Raw genomic sequence first — 26,403 nt, forward strand, 5'->3', positions numbered from 1 at the left:
CTGCAATACTGTTGTTGGTTTAGGATAAATATTCAAGTTTTAAGACTTTGATGTCTGAACTATACCATACACCAATTGTGCATTATATAATGATACAGATGGTATTAAGATTCATTTCTTTCAAAAACATTTTTCCCCCGAAGTTAATATTTGGTCAACTTTGGGGAAAGAATATTGGAATCTGTCTTAAGGGGAAAGACAACGATTTTCAACAAGGTTTCCATAAATCTTAAATATATATTCAGACATAATTCCCTCTGTAACAAAAACAAGAAAACGTTAAAAAAAACTTAATTTTATATTTATAGTATCCCAATAAACAGTCCCTTTGATCGGGTTTTCTTTTAATTGACGACCAGCAAGTAACAGATATTTCGTCTGCTTGAATGTTTTTGTGAATGCTGATAGTGTTTTTATATACTTAAAAATCTATAATTTTCCAAATTATGTCAATGTCAGACTCCAAGGGATGGAGTCTACAGTAATGCCGTATACAGATTCGAGCCCAGCCATTCCCAAAATGAAATGGAAGAAAAGAAGGAGAAGTCGCTCACGTCGACATATGTGCCAAATGTCTTGCATGCCCATAATTTATGGCGGGGTATCAGGTTCAAAATGCGATCTGCAGTAAAAAGTAGAAAATAAAAAGCAAAAGAGAAAATACCGCTCGTGCTTTTTAACCTAATACGTCCACCTTTTAAACTTTAAGTCGTAAATATTCTACTTTCAACAACAGAATTTCTACTTTCAACAACAGAATTTTCCCGTAAAAATAAACGATCCCATAGATACCATATTTTAATGACATGCAGAAATAGTCACGTGATCAAATTTATTTCCGTAATATGCATGGGGAAAATCTCGAGCAGAAAATCTTGAGTAGAAAATCTGAAGTTGAAAGTCGAATGTCAAAAGTTGATTATTGAAAGTAGAAATTCTGTTGTTGAAAGTAGAAATGCTGTTGTTGAAAGTAGAATATTTACGACTTAAAGTTGAAAAGGTGGACGTATTAGGTTGAAAAGCACGAGCGGTATATGTTTCCCACACGAAAATGTCCATTTTGGATAAGAATTTTCTCTTTTGCTTTTTATTTTCTACTTTCTACTGTAGATCGCATTTTGAACCTGATACCCCGCCATAATAATTGTGGTGTGTTTATGTTAAAAAACACTGTCAGCAAGCACAAAAACATCGAAGCTGACGAAATAACTGTCACTTAGTTAATAAACAGCCCTTTAAATCAGATTTTTGACCAAATGACGACAGGTGAACAAAATACAGCGGTAAACTTATGCCAAATCTGTATGCTAACTATAGAGATCAGCAAGCATGTTGAACAAATTAAATCACTTCTGGTTTTAATCAAAAGTAACTTCTCGCTTGCAAAAACGTTATTTTGCTTGTAATACCGAGGATATTATTTTCGAACATATATTTAAAATTTATGGAGAACTTGCTGAAAATTGCTGACCCCACCCTTTAAGTCAGTTTATCGAATCACAAGAATTTGTAGTTATTGTCTGTTAGGTGCGTATTTCCTCATTTCTGTAATTATCTTTTTAACACAACGGGCACGTATGAATCGTTCAGCTAAAAGAATGAAACAAGATGCAGCAACTCCTATACACACAACATAAAACGCCGCTTGAACATCAATTAAAGATAATATCTTTGCTACGGCAACAGACGACGATGTACTAAACGCACACAAACTGACTTTGCGAAACCAACGGTTCATCCACAATGCCAATATTCCGGACTCGGTTATTCGGATAATTCTGAAATTATAAAACAACAAATATTACCCTACTTGCATTTATACTCTGTAATATTTTAAGCAGAATACCATGTTCGCCAATCAATATGACGTATGAAATGAAATGGGGTTTACCGTCCCACTATTATGCTCCGACTGAGCTAATATAGATGGGAAAATAGCATATTAACACGAACTTAAGAATTCGTTGTCACGTCAAATTGTCAACTTGGAAATTCATTGTTTCTAATCGAAACAGATATTTTTCCTTTGAATGAAATTGTCTGTTTCAGTGAAACTTTACACCAAGTTTCACCACTCTAGCTCAATTAGCATCAAAGCATCCAAAGTATCGCCCAATCAAACTGCTTATCTATGCTTGGCCATCAACATGTTAAAAATGTCCACATGATCCCCCTTTCCAGCTTAGTCTTGTTTTTGCAAGATTTGTTACGCGGACTATAGAAGGGCAATTTTGAAAGAACGTGGCTAATTTTGAACAAGCGTGGCTTAAACATATTACACCCCAAAATGAACCAGGAAGACATCTATATACAAGTGCATGGTCTACTTTTTGCTTATTAGGCAATGATTGTCGTTTATATAATCATGCCGTGCACCCACGTTCAAAAGAGCGAATATTTCATTGCCGTAACAATAAATTGTATTTTTGATTAGTTGTGGACACCTATTATTCTAGTCGCCAGCGGTTCTGCATAAACCTATGGTACACTACTTTACACATACATGTATTATAGAAAGGCGAACTTTTCACAACTGATAGTATGACATCCAATCTATCTATCTATATACTAATATTTGTGACTGTCGTTTGTCTGTCTGTTTGTCTGTCTGTCTGTTCGGGGTTGGCGGCTACACTAGGTCTGCCCCGAGTCTGAAATTTGGGGTAGAGGGGTAGCTCAGACCGGGGAGTAACATAGGTCAGGTGGCGTTAGTCTACCACTTCTGGTTTCGGGTTATGACCCCCGAGCGAAGCCGGGTATCCTGCTAGTATACCATAAATGGCAACTTACTCTGTTGATACCGTGTCTTGGAGGCTGGAATCCAACGGTAGACCTATGCTGTAATATAATGGTAGAAACCGTTCCTTAATGATGTAAAAACTACAATTATGGTGACTCATCAATAGCTGAAAAGATGTCATGTCAGCAATGTATGCATATTTTTCATTGTACAGCTTTTGAAAATGATCTTCTGTTTTGATGCTTAGAACCCCAATATCTGTGGCATTAAATCTGGTCAGTCCTTCACCTATCGCTTTATAAATACCACTATCCGCACTCTGAAATAAATACATAATGGTGTTTAATCGACAACATGTCAGAAAAACGGTTAGGATGCAGAGTTTTTAGATCATACACAATCAAAGGGTCCAAAAATTAGTCAAATCGATTAATTCGAAATTAGGACAGGCCCTATTAAATGGACATTATGTAAGATTTAGATAAATAGCAGATCGTGTTGCTATGCTATTTCAAAAGTACATAATGCAAAACGAATATATTGAAAATTTCATTCAAATTACTTTATTTATCAATGTTTGTAGTTTTGACAAGATCGTAAACTGTGTACTGGTCATTCGAGTCTTAGTCTCGCTTCTCCATTTGTAAATTAACCCATTAAATGGCCGAAACTTTTTTGATCTACTAAAAGTCCGAGGCATCCGATGGCATCAAGAGTTCATTATGTTCTACGAAAATTATATATATTTGATCTAAAGAATAATACTGCCATACAATGCTGAACTGCCAGGCTAGACAACTTGTCTAATCCTCCCTAAGCATTCTGCACAAAGAGATCCATCTACTCCATTCTTCGAGAATAGATCTCTGCCTTAAATGGCCGCCATATCCAAAAATTAGTGTACTGTTTTGTAATGCGTTGCTATGCTAGTCCGTTTCACATCTGTCATACAAACAAAGAAATATTTACACGGCATCCATGGTCATTAAAATAACCAATGCAATGTTTATTAAAACAATGTCGATATGCGTCTTTCCTTTCATCAGAAACGATTTTGGTATAATAAATCTCACCTAAGAAATTATTTACAAAATTACAAGTACATTGTTTAAAATTATAAATATTGAAAGAGTTTAATAATTTTTATGTAAAGCTTAAATTACAAGGTAGAATGTATATTATGAAAGAACCGTATAGCAGCACATCTACTGTTTTATCGGCTAGTCATAATGTTCAGAATTCAATTAGTTGAATTTGGAGAAATGTTTTTTGACATTGGTTTTACAAGATGGTATTTGGAGATTTGTATTTTGAAATTTGTTGTTATTTGTTTTTCTTTGTATGAACTCCGAATTTTGTCTAATGGTTTGGATTGTTTGTACTTGGTAGGACTTCGAATTTTGTCTAATGGTTTGGATTGTTCGTACTTTTATTTTATTTCTGATGAAAAGTAAATATATTTTTATAATTTATTATTATATTAAAAAACAATTAAATTCAACAAAGACACAATTTACAAATCTGATATGACAAATGTCTGATTTGTAAAACAAATTTTATTACATAGTTTCATTACATCAATACCATGACCAAGTGAGATAATGAACATTTTCGGCTCAGGGTAAGCAGTGATAAGCAATTGGAACACAATAAATCTCCTTATTGAGGTAGTTTGTTCAAACTTGGCGTAATTATCGATTAGGTGAATGCCTTGACAGTGTTCGATCATGCGTATTTTCCACTATGGCTAAGCAGAGATAAGCAATTTGTTTGGTTGTAACTTTGGTTCTAATTGGGCGAGAGTGATGAACGCCACAGTATAGGTTCATTATATAAGTTCCTTGAGTAAGTTCGATGATGATAATTTTCTGCTTAGGCTAAGTATTTCGATAAGCAACTTTGGATCATAACAACTCGGCTTTTAATTGAGGTAGAATTTTTAAACTCGGTGTAGATGTTTATTAGGTGATTGAGTTCAATGATTGACATTTTCCGCTAAAGCTAAACAGAGCTGAGCAATTTCATTGGTCAATGATGTGGGACAACTTTAATTCTAACTTATCGAGAGTGATGAAACTGAGTGTAGAGTTTTACTAAGAGGTTATTCGGCCGTGAACATTTTTATGCTTTGACTACACTGTATAAATGGGTGTAACTAAAAACTATAAGCAGTGTTAATTAAGTGTAAACTTTACACCTCCGCTAGCGTTTTTTAAATGTAATACCTTTCCAAGGATAACCAGCTAACATAACTACACCTAACAAGTGTAACAGATATTCATGACTGAATAGGTGTAACAGTGGGGTGGTTTGGATAAGCTACATCACTACCAGTGTGTCAATTTTACACCGTATCTTGCGCTACAACAGTATTTGTGTACTCCAATTTGAGGTTGTTTTTTTGTTGTTGTAAAATATGGCGTTAATAGCATTAGTGACACAATACAACTATAACTCATTTTAGAGTGTTTACTCATATCGAATATGCCTTTCAGAATATTATCATGTATAGTAATCTTAATAATATTTCATAACGCCTCAAGTATATATTATTGTAGCTTGTATACACTTACAGACGTGTAAATGTTCCAAAATATTAATGTTCCAAAATATTACTAAGTACGATATCATAATTATTCTTAATTCAGGTGAGGTGCATAAATGAATAAACCACATTATTCAGCTAAGTTGTAAGGATGGGTGTATTGGTTTTTCCTCATGATTTATATTCATTGTAAATTGATACAGATTGTCTAATTGACCAATAGCAGTTGAATTTGAATCAGACTGATGGATATTTGTCAATTTAATGTCGTTGTAAAATGAAGCGAAGTAGCCGACGGTCTATGTAATCTGGATCGGGCTAAACGCCCTTTATCATACAGACGTATAGCCAATTTCAAGTTTTCTGAACTTAGAAGTCGTTGGCTTAAAATAAATATCCAACAAAACAAATTACACCCACGTTGGTGTAATAATTAAAATGGAAGTGTAATTTACAAAGCATCCTTGAGGGGTTATGCTTAATCTACACCCGCGGGTGTAACATTACACTGAGTGCATCAGGCAGGTTACACTACTGTAAGTGGCAACTAGTTTCCACCTGAATTGGTGTAATGTTCTACACTAGTTGGGTGTTATCGGTTTACACCACTAAAGGCTAGGAGTTACCCCTATTTAGGTGGCAACTAGTTTCCATCCGAATTGGCGTAAGCATAGATAATCAGTTTGATTATACGATACTTTTCAAAAAGATAAATTTTCTATTAATCATTATGCGTCATCTATTTATTTTAGCATGGCAGCGGGGAACATCGACCTCACTGTTGGCTTGAAAATTTAAACCCAAGCTAGTGTGTTGCTAATATAAACAATGTTTTATATTTACATGGTTATACATTTTCTTTTCTTTCAGAACTCTTCTTGAATAGATTAATATACCTCTTTGTTTAAACTTTGCATTTCAAGATTTTGCAATAAAAAAAGTAATTGAATATGTGAATAAAAACATATCATTAGAATATCAAGTTTACCTTCTAGATTATTTAATCTATTAAAAAGTATAAAAATACTTACTCTAAAAAGGGTTGACCAAACTGTTCCTCCGAGTGTACCCCACTTATATTCATCTTGATTTACCATTCCTGCTAACGTATCAAATGGTACATTGACTCGATTAATGGTTAAAAAAGCCATAAGGTTACCGCTATAAATAGCTACCAACATTATACAAAATAACCACCAAAAACTGATGAACTTCCGTCCTGCAAGTGATCCTGGAAGTTTTTCTCCCCCTGAATTTGAAAAAAAAAATGTTATATACTTGAAATGCAAAACCAAAAACAAACAAATGTTATTGCTTAGGACATAAAATACAAACAATAGAAGTGCATTGCTTAATCTATATGGGCACATTTCTTCTGGCAAATAGCAATGCCCACAAAACTGTCATTCAAAACACCTACCCCGATCAGATGCATTCGGCGACCAAAAGTATTCGTTATTAGTCAGTCGTGCCATATCTTTGACAAATAAAAACTTTTTATAACATATTGTTTTGTTATCTGTATTTTATTCTATAACTATATGCAAATACAAGCAAAAATCATTGAATATAGCCATTGAATAACTCATGGTTATTCAATGACATTTGCTTGTATTTGCATGTAGTTATAGAATAAATAGACAGAACTCAATAACCATTGGATACCGCTCGGGTTATTCAATGGTTCACTCGAGTGTATCCCTGCCGCGGTATTCAATGGTGACTTGAGTTCTATCTATTTATTTATTATTTTAAATTTTGAAACACCCTCTTTAATTAATTATTGATAAATAAATGAATGCGTTTAAAGTACCATGGGAGTACACATACACATGGGGGTCGCATGTAGGTAAACCTACCTAAAAATAGCTATTCAATAAGCCTATATATCTCATGAGCTTTAACATAATAGTGTTTCTTACCTTGTGTTAACATAGCTCCATACAGATACCAAAATACGTCCGAGAAACTTTGAGCTGGAGTATTTGGATGTTTTCTGTAGAATGGATTAAATTTCTCGACGACAAATAAAACAATTGTTCCAACAAACAAGGAAACTGTGACGTAGATCAGCACTTGCTGGTGGAATGGTTTTAAAAATGTCATCCATTTTTTCTCATCTTCGTTTGGTGGTTTTAGTATTACTGACGTGTATTCAATGAAGAACGGATAGGAAAAACTGGCAACTTCTTGACGATCCGATGTTGATGATAGAGGGGCCACAGATATATCGGCGTTCTGAAAATAGGGACACCGTGTAAGAATTCTATATATCAATGAAAGGGCGTTTAATATTTTGTTTTTGTTTTTATATAAACAATATTTTATTTAATTTTAGGATTGGGAAAGAGGCAGGGCCTATATAATCCCTCTCTCCAAAATTGTCACATGTAAAGAAACACCATTTTATTTAATTTTAGGATTGGGAAACAGGCAGAGCCTATATAATCCCTATACCCTAAAATTTTAACATGTAAAGAAACAAGTTAAAAGAAATATGTACACTATTTACAATATAGTACATAAATATAGCTACATTCAAATAATCAATTGCATTCAAAGTGGGCTAATAATAATGATGATAATAATAACAATAATAATAATATTGAAATTTAAGTGTGTGGGGGGGGGGGGATAATAATAATAATAATTAAAATATATAAAATACTAAACCAACTAAAATCGTTTTGTAATTTCTATGAAATTATGGACCATTGAAAATATGGAGTAGTTGGTAGCATTGGTAAGTTCGGCAGATCCAGAAAGTAGTATTTTTTATGTTTCTCTGCTGTGTTGGGAGAGTCTGAGAGTCTCAATTGTTATCCATCGTTCACCCAAATACAAGGGGCAAACTAACAAGTAATGATATATATATATCAATGAAAGGCCGTTTAATAATACTACTTTATTACCCACATATGCTTTAATATAATTATACGAGCTTATGCTACATACAGTCCCTGAAAGTCGTTTGGTGGATTGTTATTCACTTGCAAAAATAAAAAAAAAATAAAATAAAATATCATTCCAAAAATAGATAAATTTGGCATCAACTACGGGCTATTTATAATCAAAACACACCAGCGGTACCATTAAGTTTCGCTTTTATTGTTTTAATGGGCCTCTTTTAAATCTACTTAAATTAAAGCCGTTGATTTTTTTTTTGATTTTTTTGGATTGACTGTTCTTAAATAATCGATTTGAATATATTTTGATTAAGTGGTGGAAATTTTGATATTTCCGGGAAAAAAACACAAATGACGTAGATTTACCTTAATCCATAAAACGTTTAAGGAGAAGAAGTAAAGTGTGTAGAAAATATCTACGCGTTCCCCATAAAGGTCCCCATCTCGTTATAGTCCAATCAACTTTATTTGAGCAAATCTCATAAAATACAACCCAAGCAACATTTCGAAAAGTTTCGCAGAAAGCCGCCAAATGGCCTAGGAGAAGATTCTAAACGTATACAGTTTTATGCCTTAAATTGGTTGACCACTGCACTAAAATATATAATTCCAATAAAAAGTAAAGTAACGCACGTGCACGTTCAATCGACTTGTCAGTGGTGCGGGATGGAGAGCCTGGCAAGGCTCAGCTTATTGTCGTTCGGTTTTGACTAAAAAAACGACGCCCCATGTTAATTAACATTGGCGTGTACTTGAAAGAACCCTTGACAGTTGGAATCATAGCAAACTGCATGGCACATGCACATCTTCTTTAGTCCATTAACAGAACACAATCATTTATTCTATAAGCACGACGTTACTGCTTGATAACGAACGATAAAAGGTTACGAATAACCAGTGATCTTTTTTCCTAAAAATTGTAATCTGTTAATGAGTTCTCAATCGGTAAAGGCCACTTAAAGTAGCCAAGTCTCTAACTCAATATCATCCAAAATCTTCAACATTGAAAACACGATTTATTTGTCAAATTAAATCAACATTCATGTTGTGATCTTACCGGGAAAAGATGGGCTTTTTGATATCCAATATTTAAGACAAAATAAACATTTTACCATAGGTACACGAATCGTGTACCATAATGCGCTTCAGCCCCAGTTGCATCAAGAGACTCGAGGGACGAGGCTAGACACATTGCACCAAATCAAACGGCGTATGTGAACTGGAATAACCAGACGCTAGAAATTTGCGCTCGCTTGAGACTGCTGGCTTATTTCCCCGAACATAACTGATTTGAAATTGGAGTAAAAGCGGAAACCATTGAATGTAAATCAGTTTATATACATTCATATTACAGTATTATATGCGTTGCGACCCACTTTTGTCAATTTCTAGGTCCCAAGTGTTAGCGATTTAGCCCCTTTAAAGATTATGTTTATTAGCCTACTCTGTGCAGAAATGTATGAAGTTAAACTCTTTTTCATCCTGTATAATAAAATGTTCCACATTGATGTGTGTGAGCATTAGGGCACCGTCGAAAGTTGCGCTACAGATTTGGGGCGTTCTAATCTGCAGAATAAAAGTCACGCATTTAGCAAAGAACTTACTTTATCCACTTACAGCGTTAATTTTGGTTTTCCATTTACTGATACTATATACATGGTTTTCACAGTTGAATAGCAAAACAGATTAGAGAGAGCTATACTTATGATTTAAGTCAATACTCACTTCGTACTGCAATTCTCCTATTATGCCTGTCCAGTTACCATTACTGGTCCTACCTCCCCATTCACCATCTGGAGGTAGGTAAATTGTATAACTGTAAAATATACATTAATTATTACTTTCAAAAATTCAAGCACTACAAAGTATTTTGTTTGAAGAAATCGATGAAAACCACAATTATTTACTGACTCTTAAAACGTCGATAACTCATCAGTTTTTTCTCAACTTACTCTTACGAAACATCTGATACTGCATCGCTATTAAGGTATATATCCCAGCCTCCTTTTCGAAAGTCCATATATTGTTGACGCGATTATATTTAAGGGATTGTTGAATTTAGTTAAATCTAAAAATCTATTTAGTACAGAGTTTGAGGGAATCAAATGCCGCCCAAATTCACCTAATGTGTCCACAGTCCCGATGCCAAATTTCTATTCGCCCGAACAAAGCGGTATACATAGTTAAAATGTTTAACACACACACACATCGCAGAAAGTAGTGATTGAGATCTTCAAATATGTCACTGCAAGGGCATGCGGGACAAGGAATTTGTGACCTTGCAAGTCAGAGCATCGGGGTCTAAGTTTTCTATAAATTATTTAGAACTTTGAAGTGCTAGTAATGACATGTTTATATTATTTTCCCAAATATCTTACTACAGTGGTGCTAAGGATGGAAATGGGTCATTTGAGGGTCCCTTTATTAGGCAGCCCTATCCGGGGGCGACCAATCACAAACTGTGCATCACAGAACACGCCTTATAAGACCTGGGCCCGGTTCCTAGAAAATTCTTAAAGTAAGCACAAAGTTATGCTTCACTTTTTCTTACGTAAGAAACTTATAAAAATACCGTCCCTAGAAAATTCTCAAGACCATTCTTACGAAGGCACATGTCAAGTATAAGTCTAAGCACATTGTGACTGGTAAAGTTTACCATAAACTGAGACTACGATGCTCTTTAACCTCATAAAAACAACTTTGGTATGCGAATTACGTCTTAAATTTGTCGTCTGCTTCATTGACGTCATATATAATGTTCATTTCGATGCATTTGCCATGTCCCCTATTCACATATAAAATATGCCACAAGATAAAAAACGCAGACACATACAAACTAACTGAATAATTGTGAGAGCGCCTGATCTTAAAGTAGCATGTGTGTTTGTAGCCTATTGTTTACTAATTGGCAAATAAATAAAATGGTTTCAGGGTAGGCCTAGAAGCGATATTTTCTATAGCATTCTTAATTTGAAATTTCTTATGGGGAAGGATTTTCTCGATCTTGTAATTGTATCAAAAGGTGTCGGAAATGCCGTCGAATAACTCTACGTCAGCCATCTTTTTGAAGCAGAAACAGACTTAAGGTTGGTAAGCAAGCCGTATACCTTGCTTGGGACTTGTGCTTAGATTGACTATGTTTAAGAACGAAGTTGTGCTGAAGTTTTTTCTTGGAACGCATAATAACGTTCTTGTGCTTACAATGAAGTCTACTTAAAATCAATGAAGTCTACTTAAAATAAGGTAAGTTTACTTAAATGCAAAGTCTACTTAAATCTAAGCACAATAACGTGCTTAAGAATTTTCTAGGAATCGGGCACAGGATGGACTACCGTGGCTTATTGGTATCATGCCGCCCTTCATAACCCGACATCCCGACATTTTATTCCGACATCGCGAAAGTTTCACTCGACACCACGACGGTGAAGGGCGATATTACGAGATGATACCAAGCAGCCACTAAGTGGACAGGGTTGACGAATTAGAATACCAGTGGTTGCCATGCAAGATACGTCCACATTTTGCAAGAAATGGATAGAGAACAAGCTAAAGGGATCAATATCGAAATTGGACAACAATTGTGACCTTTACACTATTTGCGTACAAGGAGCAGCAGTTTCGTTTCGATTTTCCCGAAATTCAAACCCAGCCTTCATTATGGTGTAACGGTGATATATTTATACGAAGACCCATTAGTGCCAAACAAACAAAAAAATTAATCCGTTCGAACAAATTGGTATCTCGTTTGAACGAATTAATTATCTCAGTTAAGCGAATTAATTATCTCGTTTGAACGAATTACTTATTTTGTTTGAACGAGTTAGTATCTCCTTTGAACGAATTAATTATCTCGTTTGAACGAATTAAGATTTCGATTGTACAGAAGTATGGACGGACATGCAGAAATTGTGTTTAAAGTAAAGATAATATGATTTAATACGCGTAGGTTCTTTACTTTTTCTAGCGTTAGCGTTAGTAGAAGGAACTACACTTGTAAAAAGGGGAATTAGTATAGAATACCTTGGAAATTATCTAATTTGTTTAATGTTAGCCTGGGTTAGCCAAAACATTGTAGTGAAGTCATTGTTTTATGACATGTATATGCTTAAACAGGCATTACGACAGGTATATGTATGATATTGTAAGGACGTGGATTTGAAATGCACCCAATTAAGAAATAAAATGGTAGATTGTGCCTTAGCTGAATTTTCACTAGGTCAGAGAACGGAACTATAGGTATAAGATTGCTTGTCAGCGATGTTTACATATTAAGGATTAATGTTATTATTGCCAGATGAACTTATTTCCAGTGTTGATTGCGTTGGGGGAGGATTTGGGTGAGTTAATAAGATAGAGGGTTGGGGGTGGGAGTGTTAAAAGAAATAACTAATTTGCGCATGTAGCATGCAAAACGAAGCAAGAGTAGTAGTGCCGCAAAATTCATCTCATTGCACCTCGCATTCCTCCCACTAGGGAACCGTGCGGAGAAACGACGCTGTCGTTGGTCGACTTCCTTGATAGGACAGAGGACTTGAAGCCGAGGGCTGCAGAGGAGAACACTGTCTCAAGCGAGGAACGGCTGTTCTGGCCGTCCTACATTTGATTACCGGCGAAAGCCGACACGGAGACCTTTCCCTCTTGGTTCACCTTGAGCCATCCTTCCCCTCTGCGGCTCTCGGTTTCACGTCCCCTGTTCTCTCGAACAAGTCGACCAACAGCAGCGTTGCTTTGCCACATGGCACCCAAGTGGCGGGGGGTTGGGGCGGGGGGTGAGACGTGCAATGTTTCGGCACAATTACTACGCTTGTTTCGTTTTGCATACTGCTACTACATTCCACGTTTTTTTTGTGTCATCCACAGTTTTTCGTGTCATCCGAGGACAGCAGACTTTTCTAACAAAACTCGCGCCATTAAAGTAGACGTCGCAAATTAGTTGTTTCTTCTACACCCCCACCCCTCTATCTTAGAAATCCCGCTTCCATCTGTTGTATGGCAAGGCAATCAACACTAGGAATACATTTACTCTGGGATAATCCTTTACTGCAAAGTTCAATTAATATGTAAACACCGTTGACAAACAATCGTAGTTCTGTTCACTGAGCTAGCTAAAATTCAGCTAAGGCACAATTATTTCTGAATTGGGTGCGTTTCAAATCTACGTCTTTACATTATTAAAGATACATTATGTAAGATTTAGATAAAGAGCTGGTCGTTCTTGCTATCATAGTTCAAAAATAGATAATGCAAAATAAATATAACTCGTTCAAACGGATTAATGGGCCTTCGTAAAGACAAAAAGCTAAGTCATTACTTTCTCTACAATATTAAATTGGATAATATTTATGTGATTTTGTTATTGAAATAACTTCATATAACTATTCTTTTGCCTTGTTATGGTTCTGACTGGTGAATCATCAACAGAATTTATACTAATCCACAGAGAAAAAAAATAGGTTTATCCGACATAACGCATTGACAGACCCCTAGGGATGGTACACAAACTAAAAACGCGATATTTCGTACAATCAGGGGCCATAATCCAGTTACGAAATATCGAAACATACATTTCAAGTTTCATCAAAATCTGATAAAAATTGTGACCTATAGGACGTCCACAAGCTAAAAACGCGATTTTTTGTACAATACGGGGCCATAATTCATGAAGTTACATTCCTATACATGCCAATATCGAAAGGAACCGATATCTTTGAGAGATAAACCAACATGTCAAGTTTCGTCAAAATTGGAAAAAAATTGTGACCTGTAGACTGTCCACAAACTGTGGACGGATGTCAGGACGGACAGGGCGACGCCAGTATCATACGTCCAAATGAAAATGTGGGTGCATAAAATCGATTATCCATTTTTTATCTATCCACTCACTCAGTATAAACAGTATCAGATGTTCTACGAACAATAAGTCGTACATAATTTATTCGATATTTCCCAAAAGTACCATCATTGTATGTACACACCTAAAATTCATCGATCGTGAAAGTTCGATTAATAAATCTATACACAGACCATTATATTCAGGTTCTCCATTTACCATTCTTTTATAGATGAAAGGTGCATACTGAAACAAAAATGAACACAAGCCCATAGGATATGCATACCGGATTAATAATGACTGCCAATTCGACTCATATTTACTACTCATTTTTACTAAGGCGGGTACTCGTGTTTCGAATGCCTGGGAGTCACGAAGCGGGTACCGAAAGTACGGGTATGTTAGGTGTTTTCTCCCACAAGCATAATTTGAGATTATTGTTCCAGTGTATTCTCCGTGAAATTAATACAATCGTTTGGCTGAATAGCTTGAAGGGTTAGTCTATTTTTGTTTTCTAATATACAAATTGATTTCTTGACATTGCACAGCGGATATGTAAAATCAATGGAAAAAACAAAAGTACAGAAAGTTTTTTTTTTTGCTATGTTTGTGAAGTGGTATGCTTTTCACACAGACATCTAGGGAATTGTGGACGTTGTTGCAAATTGTGTGTTCTCAAATCTGATTGAAATAGTAAAACGTGTAATTAAAATAGGCATGTAAAGATCTATAAAAAGCAAACAAGGGTAGCATTAGTTCTACAAATGTAAGTGTTTGGTAATCTTGAAAAAGTACGGTTTGTGTCACATCATAGTCCGGGAGCCCAGTGAGATTTAATAATATGTCCATTTATATAGCGCCGAATCCACAAATCGTGCTCATAGCGCATACAACTATACAAAAGTCTTTTGGCTCTTTGTTTTTTTGGGTTTTTTTTGTCAATTTCTGTAGTGAGTTTTGAAAAGATGAGTTTTTAATCGAGATTTGAAGATTGATAAAGAAGTCACAAAACGGAGATCAACTGGAAGTGCATTCCATCTTTCAGCGGCAGCAACAGCAAACGCCCTTTGTCCAAAGGTAGCAGGTTTCCACTTTGGTACCACTAACTGATTGAGATTTTCTGAACGCGACTGTCTTTTTGGAATATACCGTTGCATTAATTTGCAGGGGTAATCAGGAGCGTCTCCACTGACATACTGATGTGTTAGGCAGAGTATTTTAAAGTCTATCCGGGCACTGACTGGTAACCAATGAAGGGTTTGGAGAACTGGGGTTATGTGACAATGATATGGAGATCTTGTGACCATTCTTGCTGTGAAATTTTGGATTCGCTGAAGCCGATTTAGTTGATTTTGCGGTAGGCCGGTGAGAAGACTATTACAAGTCTAGTCGCGATAGAATTAATGATCGCGCTAGAGCTGAAGCTGAATCTTGTGTGAGAAGATGGCGGATGGAACTGATGTACTTCAGATGGCAGTAGCATTTTCTACACAGATCATCAACTTGTTTCATAAAGGTCAGATCACTATCCAATAAAACGCCTAATTTTTTTACCACTGATATTGGCGGAAATTCCATATCTCCCATGTCGAATTTTAAATTTGACAAGTGCGATAATCGAGTTTTGGAGCCAAAAAGGATAACTTCGGTTTTTTCTGCATTTAATTTCAAGCCATTTTTGTGAGCACCTCTGTCTGATCTGATCCAGGAGTAAACGAATCTAAAAGTTGGGTGTCGTCAGCATAAAGATGGTGACAGACAGAATTTTGATTTAGAACATCTCCAAGCTGCTTTGTATACATGGTAAATAAAACAGGTCCTAAAACAGAACCTTGAGGAACACCACACACTAGCGGAACACATTCTGATTTGTCTGAGTTGACAATCACAGATTGATTTCGAGATGACAGATAGGATCTAAACCATTCCAAAACAGCGCCATTAATACCAAAGTCTTTCTGAAGACGGAAAAGCAGCTTTTGGTGGTCTATTGTGTCGAAAGCTGCCGAAAGATCTAACAATATCAGCAGTGAAACATGTCCCTTATCGACACAAATCTTAAGGTCGTTTGCAACTTTGTTTAAGGCTGTTTCAGTTCCATGATGAGGTCTATAAGCTGACTGAAACTCACAAAACAAGTTGTTTTTTTCAAGATGATCAAATAACCGGGTTTTGACTGCCTTTTCCAGAATCTTGGATAAAAAGGACAGATTGGAAACCGGCCTGTAATTTTTAAGAATATTTGGATCAAGAGATGGTTTCTTAAGTAAAGGTTTTACCACAGCTGATTTGAAGAGTGCTGGAACAGTACCAGTCACAAGGCTCTTATGGATAATGCTCGTGATGGTTGGCAGTAGAATGTCCAGATATGTTAGAAAAACGCTAGTCGGAATTGGACCAAGCTCGCATGATGTTGGTTTTGAGGATTGGACTAGTTTCTGAATTTCATCATCCGTAAAAGGTGTAAAAGCTCCCAGTAAAGTACCGGAATAACTAGGATTGTTGAATGCAAGACTAGAGTAATCGTGTTTATTTATCGACTGCCGGGTTGTGACAATCTTATGGAAAAAGTTACTGAATTTGGTTGCCAAGGATTCAGTATCATTATCAACCACAGGAAGCCTCCCTTCATCACGCTTGCCCATTAAAGAAAACATAAAAAAGTAAAGGGCTTTAGAATTACCAGTGTTTGACTCGATCTGCTCTTTACAATATTTGGCCTTTGCAGACTTAAGGAGATTATTAACATCATTTCTGCAGCTGACATAGATTTGTCGATGGATCTCTAAACGAGATTTTCGCCAATGTCTCTCTGCTTTCCATCGCACATTTTTAGCTAGGGAGATGGTCTCAGAATACCATGGCGATCTTGGCTTAATTCTGACATGCTTCGAGACCTTTGGGGCATGTATATCCATCAGGTTGGTCAGTGTTGTAAAGAATAGATCTGCAAGTTGATCCAAGTCTTCAGGAAGATTTTTCAACAGTTTGGATTCTGTAAGATCTTTACTAAAATCCTTGATATTCCTACAGGTGACAAGTTGTGGTGCTTCTACAGGTCTTTCAAAATCAAGAGATAAAAATATCCAGAAATGATCGGACATCTGATTGTCTACCACATCACAAGATTTTACTGTTTTCTCAAAAGAACGAGTTACAATCCAATTAAGAATATGTCCACTTTTATGTGTACAACTTTCAACAAGTTGAGTGAGGTTATGAATAGATAATAAATTCACTATCTTCTTTACTTCAGGTTTGTCTGGGCAATCAAAATGAACATTAAAGTCTCCAAGGAGAATAAGCTGACCACGTTTAACACAAACAATGCCTAATAACTGGGAAAATTCTTGATAAAAGTCAGACACAGAACATGATGGAGATCTATAAACACCTACAAATCTTAAGAGTCTGAGACACATGGGTTACTAGAAATTCTACAGATTTAAAAGACGTGAAAACCTAAAGGTGTGATGCAACCACTACAAGTTTAATATAGCTTTTGTAAATGATGACAATGCCACCACCAGTACCATGTAATCTAGGAAAGCTTTTTGAGGAGTAACCATTTGGGGTTAATTCATTCAGTTTTGAGTCATCCCCAGTCTTCTTTAACCATGATTCCGTGATTAACACAATGTCAAGTTTATTTTCAACAATTTCGTCTGATATTGCTAAAGTTTTATTTCTAGCAGATCTTGCATTCCAAAGTGCTAGTTTAATAGAGTGTTTCGGTTGTGAAATGAGGTTATTAAGACAAGTGACCTTTTTGAATTGATCATCTTTAACTAAATTGTCAACATCTGAGTTGACATCAGCAAGTTTTTGTTTTCTAACTCCAGCTCTTTTACCCCTTCTTGTTGGTTTTGAGTTAGAAATACCAATTTGTCGAAAAGTAGTCACTTCAAATTGATCTAGTTTAATGACATCTTTTGTTAATGAGTTTATGTTCAATAGCTCATCTCTACTGTAGTGATTAATCTGGTTGGTGGAAATCATCAGAGCTTGGGTGTTAAATATGAGTTCACTGTTACTTTCCAGAATTATCCAGAAATAAAATATAAATATCATCCGAAATAGCATAGTAATCCATTTGTTTCCATTCACAAAACTAAATCCTGAGTCTGAAAGACTTTGGAAACAGACTAGTCCAAAAATTATATTTGAAAAATCTCTTAAAACTTGTAAATATTAGCAAAAACTGAAGAGCCAAAAATTTTGTGTGCTGCCTGTTAAGCGCTCACAGCGCATGTCAGTAGTTCAATATACGCATTTAATCAAAATATTGAGTCCAAAAGGTTTGAGGTCTACAACACATATTTTACCCCTAGATCATTTTGGAAAGCCAAGTCTTAAGTTTTGTAACCTGTGCATATACCTCGGAGCGCTCCCCTAACCATCTACAATTTATTTTGCAAGCGTTTCACACTTAACACTAAGAAACAGAATGCATGACTTAAGAGCATACAATGGTGTGCTAATGCTACTTAAGAGATTAATTAATTAGCACTAATTAGTGACCGTAATTAAAATTTAGAGTCCATAACTGAAACAAAGCCTAAAAGCTAGCTAACCAAGTCGTGAAACCAAAAATATCACTTAAGAGCGACAAAGGTTGAACAAACCTTGCTTAAGACTCGTTCAAAGGTGTCAAAGGTCGCTAATGAATGACCATAATTAAAATTTAGAGTTCATAACTGAAACAAAGCCTAAAAGCTAGCTAACCAAGTCAGGAAATTAATATCACTTAAGAGCGACAAAAGTTGAACAAACCTTGCTTAAGAGTGGTTTAAAGGTGTCAAAGGTCAAATTTTAGGTCACATAATGACGTTTGAGTGTATTTGATTAAATTGTCTTGTCCGGGATTATGAGTTTCACTGCACAAAATGACTGCTTACGAGCATGAAATGCTGTACTAATGCTACTTAAGAGCTAATTAATTAGCACTCATTTGTGACCATAATTAAAATTTAGAGTCCATAGCTGAAACAAAGCCTAAAAGCTAGCTAACCAAGTCAGGAAGCCAACAATATCACTTAAGAGCAACAAAAGTTGAACAAACTTGGCGTAAGACTGGTGACAAAAATCATATTTTGGGCCACATTATGACCAATTAACCAATCAACCCATCAAATTGCTTATCTCTGCTTGCCCCAAAGAGACGCGGAAAAACTATGCGACGAATCACTCATTCCTAGGAAATGAAATGCAAAAACTGTTAAGTTTTTCCATTTATTCTAAATATTGAGAATGGAAGTATAGAACTGGATAACTCTCTGGTTTTAAAAAAAACAACAGAAAATTAAATTATGAATTAGTCCATATACGATTTGAAACATTTATGTGTTCTCCTTTACATGGATCTTTACGGAAAAAAATCGAAATCGGAAGGTTATTTTCCGTATAATGCTATCATAGTATCAAGACCGGCTTTTACTTACAAGATGTTTGTGCTAGATAAGATAAGACGTTAATTGCATCAAAACGTCCATTAGGACAACACGTATACATTTAATAATAGATATAACATAGAAAACAGATACATGTACACACAAGTAATACATTCCTACAGACATGCGATACTCTTGTTGGCTAATAGTCTTGTTTCATCAATTTTCATTCTATTACGGATGATCGCTCCTAAATATTTCCAATTGTAAATTAGATTTGCTGTGGAGTGAGGCACGGATTTCGGAATGCGATGCTGTTTTGGGCGATTTCAACACCAGAGATGCTTCTTAAAGGAGGCATACAATCCCTGCGACCGACCCATGACAATTTCTAGATATCAAAAGGAGTTTAGAGCTGTGATTAATTACAATATTCGATTTGTGTATTCCACCAATGCTACTTCTATTTATATATATGCGAAGTGGTTAATTATTTTGATTTAATATTTGTATTGTCATCATTGTGTTCAATACATTTCTGTCTCCTCGTTAACTGTATGCTTTTTATCTATTCGTAATAATATTATATTGTTAACGATTGTAATATGGATCTAGTACTGTCAAGCTTGTTGATGTAGGCTATAGTAACCTGTGATTGTTTCCCATAAAAACTGTGTTCTGTTAAATAAAAGGGTGTTGATAAGAAAATTTGTTCGCAAACTAATTGATTAGTCCACAATAAATAAATACTACCAAGACATTATCGACAATGCGAAAGTAATTTAAAATGGCTGTTTCACACAACCCACCACCGTCAAAAACAGAACAAAACAAGCCGTTCAATTTGAATTGTTCGCATATTTCACCAAATATAATAAACATGTATTATACGTTAGCTAAATCTGTCAGTTGCAAGTATTTCATTAGTTATATGTTATATGATGTATTAGTTAGACGTGTATTAACATGGCAAGACCATAATCAACCCTCGATGACATCAAATATAATAAACATGTATTATACGTTAGCTAAATCTGTCAGTTGCAAGTATTTCATTAGTTATATGTTATATGATGTATTAGTTAGACGTGTATTAACATGGCAAGACCATAATCAACCCTCGATGACATCTGATGAGTCTGATTTTATACAAGTTTAAATCTGATCTGCTGTTCAACAATGCTTGGTGATTAACCGTAAAAATGGATAAGCGAGACTTGTCTGTTATCGTTACATTAACAATGACAACCGAGTCTACAGTGTTATTGAAATGAATTTTTTCTTGACTCAGAGTTCAGCAACTTTACTGAAATTTTCAGCATATTCTCTTGACATTATCTATTTTTAACCATTATAGCGCGAAGTGTCAGCTCTTTATCCAATCTTTCACAATGACGTTTAACAATTGATTAGAATATACAATAAAATAAATTCAAAATTTGGCATATTACTTTATACTCATATTACATTAATAACATGTGCTTTCCGACCCAATTTCGTCTCTTCAAAAGACCAGAGCTAATCAAACTTTAAACAGTTCACCCATTGAACTATTTCTGGAATTACTTATTTAAATCGAATAATGCCTAAAAGGAACTTTAGTCTCTTTCAATTTTAAATTTCCTTATTGTACTGATAACTTTGCCATACTTTCAAGTGCATAATTATTGCTGACATCAACATTATTGTCATCCGTCTTTCGAAGAAAGCAGGGAACTATTAAAATGGGCCTGTTCGTCTGTCTGTTCATCAAGCCATTTGGGACACAATAACTCTTCTTCTAATTGAGGTAGAATTTTTAAACTTGGTGTAGGTGTTGATAATGTGAATGGCTTGATGGAGTTCGAAGATGCGCATTTTATGTTTAGGATCAGCAGAGATAAACAATTTGATTGGTTGATTGGTCATAATGTGGCCCAAAATATGACCTTTGTCACCAGTCTTACGCAAAGTTTGTTCAACTTTTGTCACTCTTAAGTGATATTGTTGGCTTCCTGACTTGGTTAGCTAGCTTTTAGGCTTTGTTTTATGGTCACAAAAAAGCGCTAATATAATCAGCTCTTAAGTAGCATTAGTACAGCATTTCATGCTCTTAAGCAGTCATTTTGTGCAGTAAAACTCATAGAAATGGTGTTAGAAAGAAAAATAATCCCGGACAAGACAATTTAATCAAATACACTCAAACGTCATTATGTAACCTAAATTTTGACCGTTGACACCTTTGAACCACTCTTAAGCAAGGTTTGTTCAACTTTTGTCGCTCTTAAGTGGTATTTTTGGTTTCCTCACTTGGTTAGCTAGCTTTTAGGGTTTGTTTTAGTTACGGACTCTAAATTTTAATTATGGTCATTCGTTAGTGACCTTTGACCTTTGAACGAGTCTTAAGCAAGGTTTGTTCAACTTTTGTCGCTTTTAAGTTATATTTTTGGTTTCATGACTTGGTTAGCTAGCTTTTTAGGCTTTATCTCAGTTATGGACTCTAAATTTTAATTACGGTCACTAATTAGGGCTAATTAATTAAGCTCTTAAGTAACATTAGCACAACATTGTATGCTCTTAAGTCATGCATTCTGTTTCTTAGTGTTAAGTGTGAAACGCTTGCAAAAAATTGTAAATGGACATTGAATTTTAACTCCCATTAAATATGGGAGGGTTAGGGGGAGCGCTCCCAGGTATATGCAGAGGTTACAAAACTTAAGACTTGGCTTTCCAAAATGATCTAGGGGTAAAATATGTGTTGTAAACCTCAAACCTTTTGGACTCAATATTTGATTAAATCTCACTGGGCTCCCGGGTTATCATTTCTTGTACCATCTAGTTGATTTAAAGGATACTTACAGTGTTTACAACTACCTTTAATGTTCGATTGTTGAGTCCAAACTTGACATTAGGAAATATATCTCTATTCGTTTTCCTAATACATCTATTGTTAAGATACGCAACAAGACTTAATCTTCGACCTTCAGGCTTCCACAATAATGTATACAGATAACTTGTATGGCATGGAGACAGCGATAATAGATGCTGGACGAAGAAAATCAAATTGTTATTCCCTAATGTCATTAAACAAAGTCAAAGTTTCTATAAATCAGTGTATTGACAAAATGTACATAAAACTAAAACTAATATCTAGAAAATATAGAAGCGGACTTGCTAAATGGCCAATTATTAATCAGCAATAGTCATTTTTTTTCTCGGAAGAGTAGGCGCAAGCAGGCTCTATCGTACGAGAGACACCCGGCATAACTATAGAATCATATACATAGGCTTTACCAATTTTTTTACCAAATGCATTAATCATCCAGATCTTTACTCTATTTCTATAATTTTAAATATCATGTGGATTAAGTCATGCGCTTGCACATTATTGCAACCTTATTTGTATACTTAAAACTATCAATAGTTTATAAACACGGGTCTACAACATGAACAATACTATACTTTATGAAATAACATTAATGTTTACCTCCCGAATTGTTGCCTTTGTTCTAATGACAGGCATAGCTATTACAGCGATATTATTTATTATTTTGGATGCGTCTTGTACAATCACCCTTGACGATCGTGTATCAGGTATAACGGTCAACCATCTTGTTGATTGACTCAATGTAAATTTCTTTCCTTTCCTGCTTTCATATCGGTCAACCTATTTAAAAGAGTAAAATAACATTTTAATATCCACTATTACTATCGTTAATGCGAAGGGCCATCTATGAACATGGAAACTTCATATCTGATTATTCCTGGCAATTGGCCACAATTGGGGAACGTACCGTACTATCCACACGTTTCTCGAATATTTTTATTATAAATGCGGTCAGGATAGTCATTTCTAATAATATTTTCTATTTTTAAGAAAACTGTTATGAAGAAGTTATAGGCGTAGCGATAGTGACTAAAAAATATGGAAGGTTATCGCTGCCAATATTAAATGCTCTGCTAAAATGTTTTTTCGATTATTTATACGGGTATCATATGTACAAAGTCCTAATACCGGTAACGTTAAAGTCAAAATACCTCTAGGGCCAAAGTCAAATGCTACGTGTCAAATGACAAATGTTTTAGTGGAAAATGGTGTTTTTTGACGTGTCTACATTTTACATTTCTCTCATTACATTTTACATTTGCGCTCTGTCGCATCTCATTTGTCCTTCATAGTATCTTACTCAGAGCACTAACTCTGATATGCAAATGTGGGATCTCACGTGACTTATTAACATATTATACCGAAACGAGGAAGAAATCAACCTGTCACACTATAGGATATTTACCACACGATAAGAGGAATCAACCTGACACACTATAAGAAATTCACTGAACAACCGTGATGGCAATGAAATCATGTGATTGGTATGGTTAATTGGATCCTTCGACAAATAAGATAAATTGAAAGTATAATCTATATTAAGAAATTAGGTTACTGTTTGACAGCAACACATTTTCTTTCGACAAGGCAACGAGGATTTTTCTTTCTCTAAAAGTAAAGCGCCCGGAAATAACTTATGGATTTATAGTATAGAGCCATAGAAACATGCACGATAACTGGAATTTCGTATTAAGACCCGTATTTTGGCATTTTAAACACGCACCACCGCTCCCCATCGCTCTAAATTTGAGTAAAGGGTAATTAACTTTTTAAAAAAAAGTATATGCATTGTGCGCTACAAATAATAAATATACTTAAAGAGAGGAATGACTATACATTTCACAGTATAGATATACGGAATTTTGGGTTAAGCGCCAAAGCTTTAGTTCAAAAAGGGCAATGACCGTACTTTACATGGTATATGGAATTCCCTATTAAGACCCGTAATTTCACAATATAGTTTAGTACTATACAACTTTGGTCATTTTTCATGGTGAGTAAATATGAATGCGACAGAAGATTATTTGCATATTTGAAAAGGGAAATGAACGTGCTTTTCACTAACGTTATATCTGGATATTCGTATTAAGACCAGTATTTTCATCTGTAATGATGGTAATAAGAATTACCATCCAATTTTGATCGTTTTAAAGATAGGAAAATTTCTTATAGTGTGCCAGCTTGATTTCCTCTTATAGCGTGCTGATATCTGTTGACAAGGTTGGTCTCTGCCTCGTTTCCGTATATGTTAATAAGTAATCTGATTCCTACATTTGCATATCAGTTAATGCTGTGTGTAAGATGCTATGTAGAAAGCGTGAAGGGCAAATGAGATGCGACTGAGCGCAAGTAAAATGTCATTGTTAAAGTAAACGACGTTAAGTGCATGTTCACGCAATATATTATACCTGTTGAAAGATATATTTTATACTCGGAACAGAAGCCAAAACTAGGATATATTTCTGTCTGGTTCTGTGTATACTCTCTATGTTACTCATTAAAGTTTCATCTATAGTGAAGTTACGATTCTGGAGGTAGGTAATTTTAATTCCTTTCGTAGAAATTGTACCCTTGATTTCATCGGCAACCATTGCTGAAAATAGAAATTTGTACTCTGTAGGAAAACGACAAATGTACATCTAGAATTTTTGATACATTTTGCTCCATTCAAGAATACAAAACTTGGTCCATTTGATGTTTTCATGTTTTATCGTTAGGGCGCTAAATTGGGAAATCCGTTGTTCTGCAGGTTGAGTGTCGCGTCGCTTTAATCTGGAAGTATTCGTCACAAACCCTGTGAGATTTAATGAAAATAGATACATTGTGTTATGCCGCCAGTTCTATAGATGTATTTGTTTTTTCTGGGTAAATAATCGATAGACAATATATTTGAACCCAAAAAAGCACGCATGGCTTGAGTGTGTATTAATCACATCCCGTTATACCGGACGAAAGACTCTGTGGTTACACACGCTCCAGTAATTCTTCGATAGAGGATGCTTCAAGTTCGAACTAGTTAATTGATGTTGCAAACAAAATCAAAATATTTAACTCTAATTAACAAAAAAAAAACTATTTTCGTGTTCACATATGATGTCGGCTGAAAATAATTATCATTCGGTGTTGACAAGCAAGATTCTTTAGAAAATTTATATTCTACCTGCTCGAGTAATGTTATAAAATCGCCATTTTTGTAACGTCATAATAAAGCAATAATTGTCAATTCTGTTGTTAAATACTGTACCAACTGGGCTAAGTGCGAAAACATCTTATGAAGGTGGATAACGACCCAATATTTCAATATAGATTTTCTCCCTTGGACACCCTGGCATATTAGAGAAAATTGTCAATAATATATATATATATATACAAGTTACCATAGTTTAAATTTATAGTGCCGATTTCTATGTATCGAACGTTAAACGGGGTCACTGATTATACGAATATCGCGTCATTATTTGTGGAATGAATGAGCCCCCTCTCATCTGATTGGCTTCAAATTAAAGTTACATCTAATTACCGCCAATGAGATATTTAGCTCTGACAAAATGGATGTGAAGTGCCGAGACACGTTCTTTGATACCGAAGATGGTATGCAGGATACCTTAAAGTATTGGTTGTTTTCCAGAGTTTGTTCTGTACGGATGACTGATTAAAACTTGATTTTATCATCTACATGTAGATTCAGATACCAATGTTCGTTCAGTGCTATTGTATTAGTCTTTTGAGCATTTATTAATTATGCCATAGGATCGCCTATTATACAATAACTAATCATAGTCCTACTTACCATATTCATCTTCAGCCATAATCAAAAACCCCTCTAGGTCGTCATTCAGCTCTAATAAAACCTTTACTACAGCAGCACTTATTCTTAAACCAATACTGGACCCCGATTCTGTTTGTGTTAGACTATATTCAGTATCAGTATCGACAGGTACTAACGCATTACACCACTCCTCTTCTGTATCTGGCAGAGGGACAGAAACGGAATTCTCAACTGTATTGCTATGCAACACAGACCCCATAAAGGACATTGGAATGCGAATATCAAGTTGTCTCCTTACATCGTCAGTTATCATTATAACATCAAGATGGTCTTTAGATATGGAACGAACTGAAAGTA

At 35.2% G+C, this 26,403-nt stretch overlaps 2 protein-coding genes across 3 annotated transcripts in view; one reads left to right on the forward strand and one right to left on the reverse strand.

Annotated features, from left to right (window-relative positions):
- Positions 1 to 1,109: 1,109 nt before the first annotated feature.
- The window catches only part of LOC126821238 (glutamate receptor ionotropic, kainate 1), a 47,700-nt gene continuing 22,406 nt past the window's right edge, over positions 1,110 to 26,403 (reverse strand). Inside the window, exons 3-12 of the mRNA XM_050549621.2 lie at positions 26,068 to 26,394; positions 24,686 to 24,870; positions 22,878 to 23,057; positions 22,250 to 22,435; positions 14,167 to 14,267; positions 9,917 to 10,007; positions 7,208 to 7,523; positions 6,317 to 6,534; positions 2,791 to 3,059; positions 1,110 to 1,778 (exon numbers count right to left, since the gene is read on the reverse strand). Coding sequence (XP_050405578.2) covers positions 1,514 to 1,778; positions 2,791 to 3,059; positions 6,317 to 6,534; positions 7,208 to 7,523; positions 9,917 to 10,007; positions 14,167 to 14,267; positions 22,250 to 22,435; positions 22,878 to 23,057; positions 24,686 to 24,870; positions 26,068 to 26,394 — 2,138 coding nt within the window. The 3' untranslated portion in view covers positions 1,110 to 1,513. The remainder of the gene's footprint in view (positions 1,779 to 2,790; positions 3,060 to 6,316; positions 6,535 to 7,207; positions 7,524 to 9,916; positions 10,008 to 14,166; positions 14,268 to 22,249; positions 22,436 to 22,877; positions 23,058 to 24,685; positions 24,871 to 26,067; positions 26,395 to 26,403) is intronic.
- The window catches only part of LOC126821237 (glutamate receptor ionotropic, kainate 2), a 92,152-nt gene continuing 90,405 nt past the window's right edge, over positions 24,657 to 26,403 (forward strand). For both annotated transcript variants that reach the window (XM_050549615.2, XM_050549617.2), the window contains exon 1: positions 24,657 to 24,811. The gene's annotated coding sequence lies outside the window, so the exon portion shown is untranslated. The remainder of the gene's footprint in view (positions 24,812 to 26,403) is intronic.

The sequence above is a fragment of the Patella vulgata genome, chromosome 5, assembly GCF_932274485.2.
Source record: "Patella vulgata chromosome 5, xgPatVulg1.2, whole genome shotgun sequence".
In the NCBI taxonomy this organism is placed as follows: Eukaryota; Metazoa; Mollusca; class Gastropoda; family Patellidae; genus Patella; species Patella vulgata.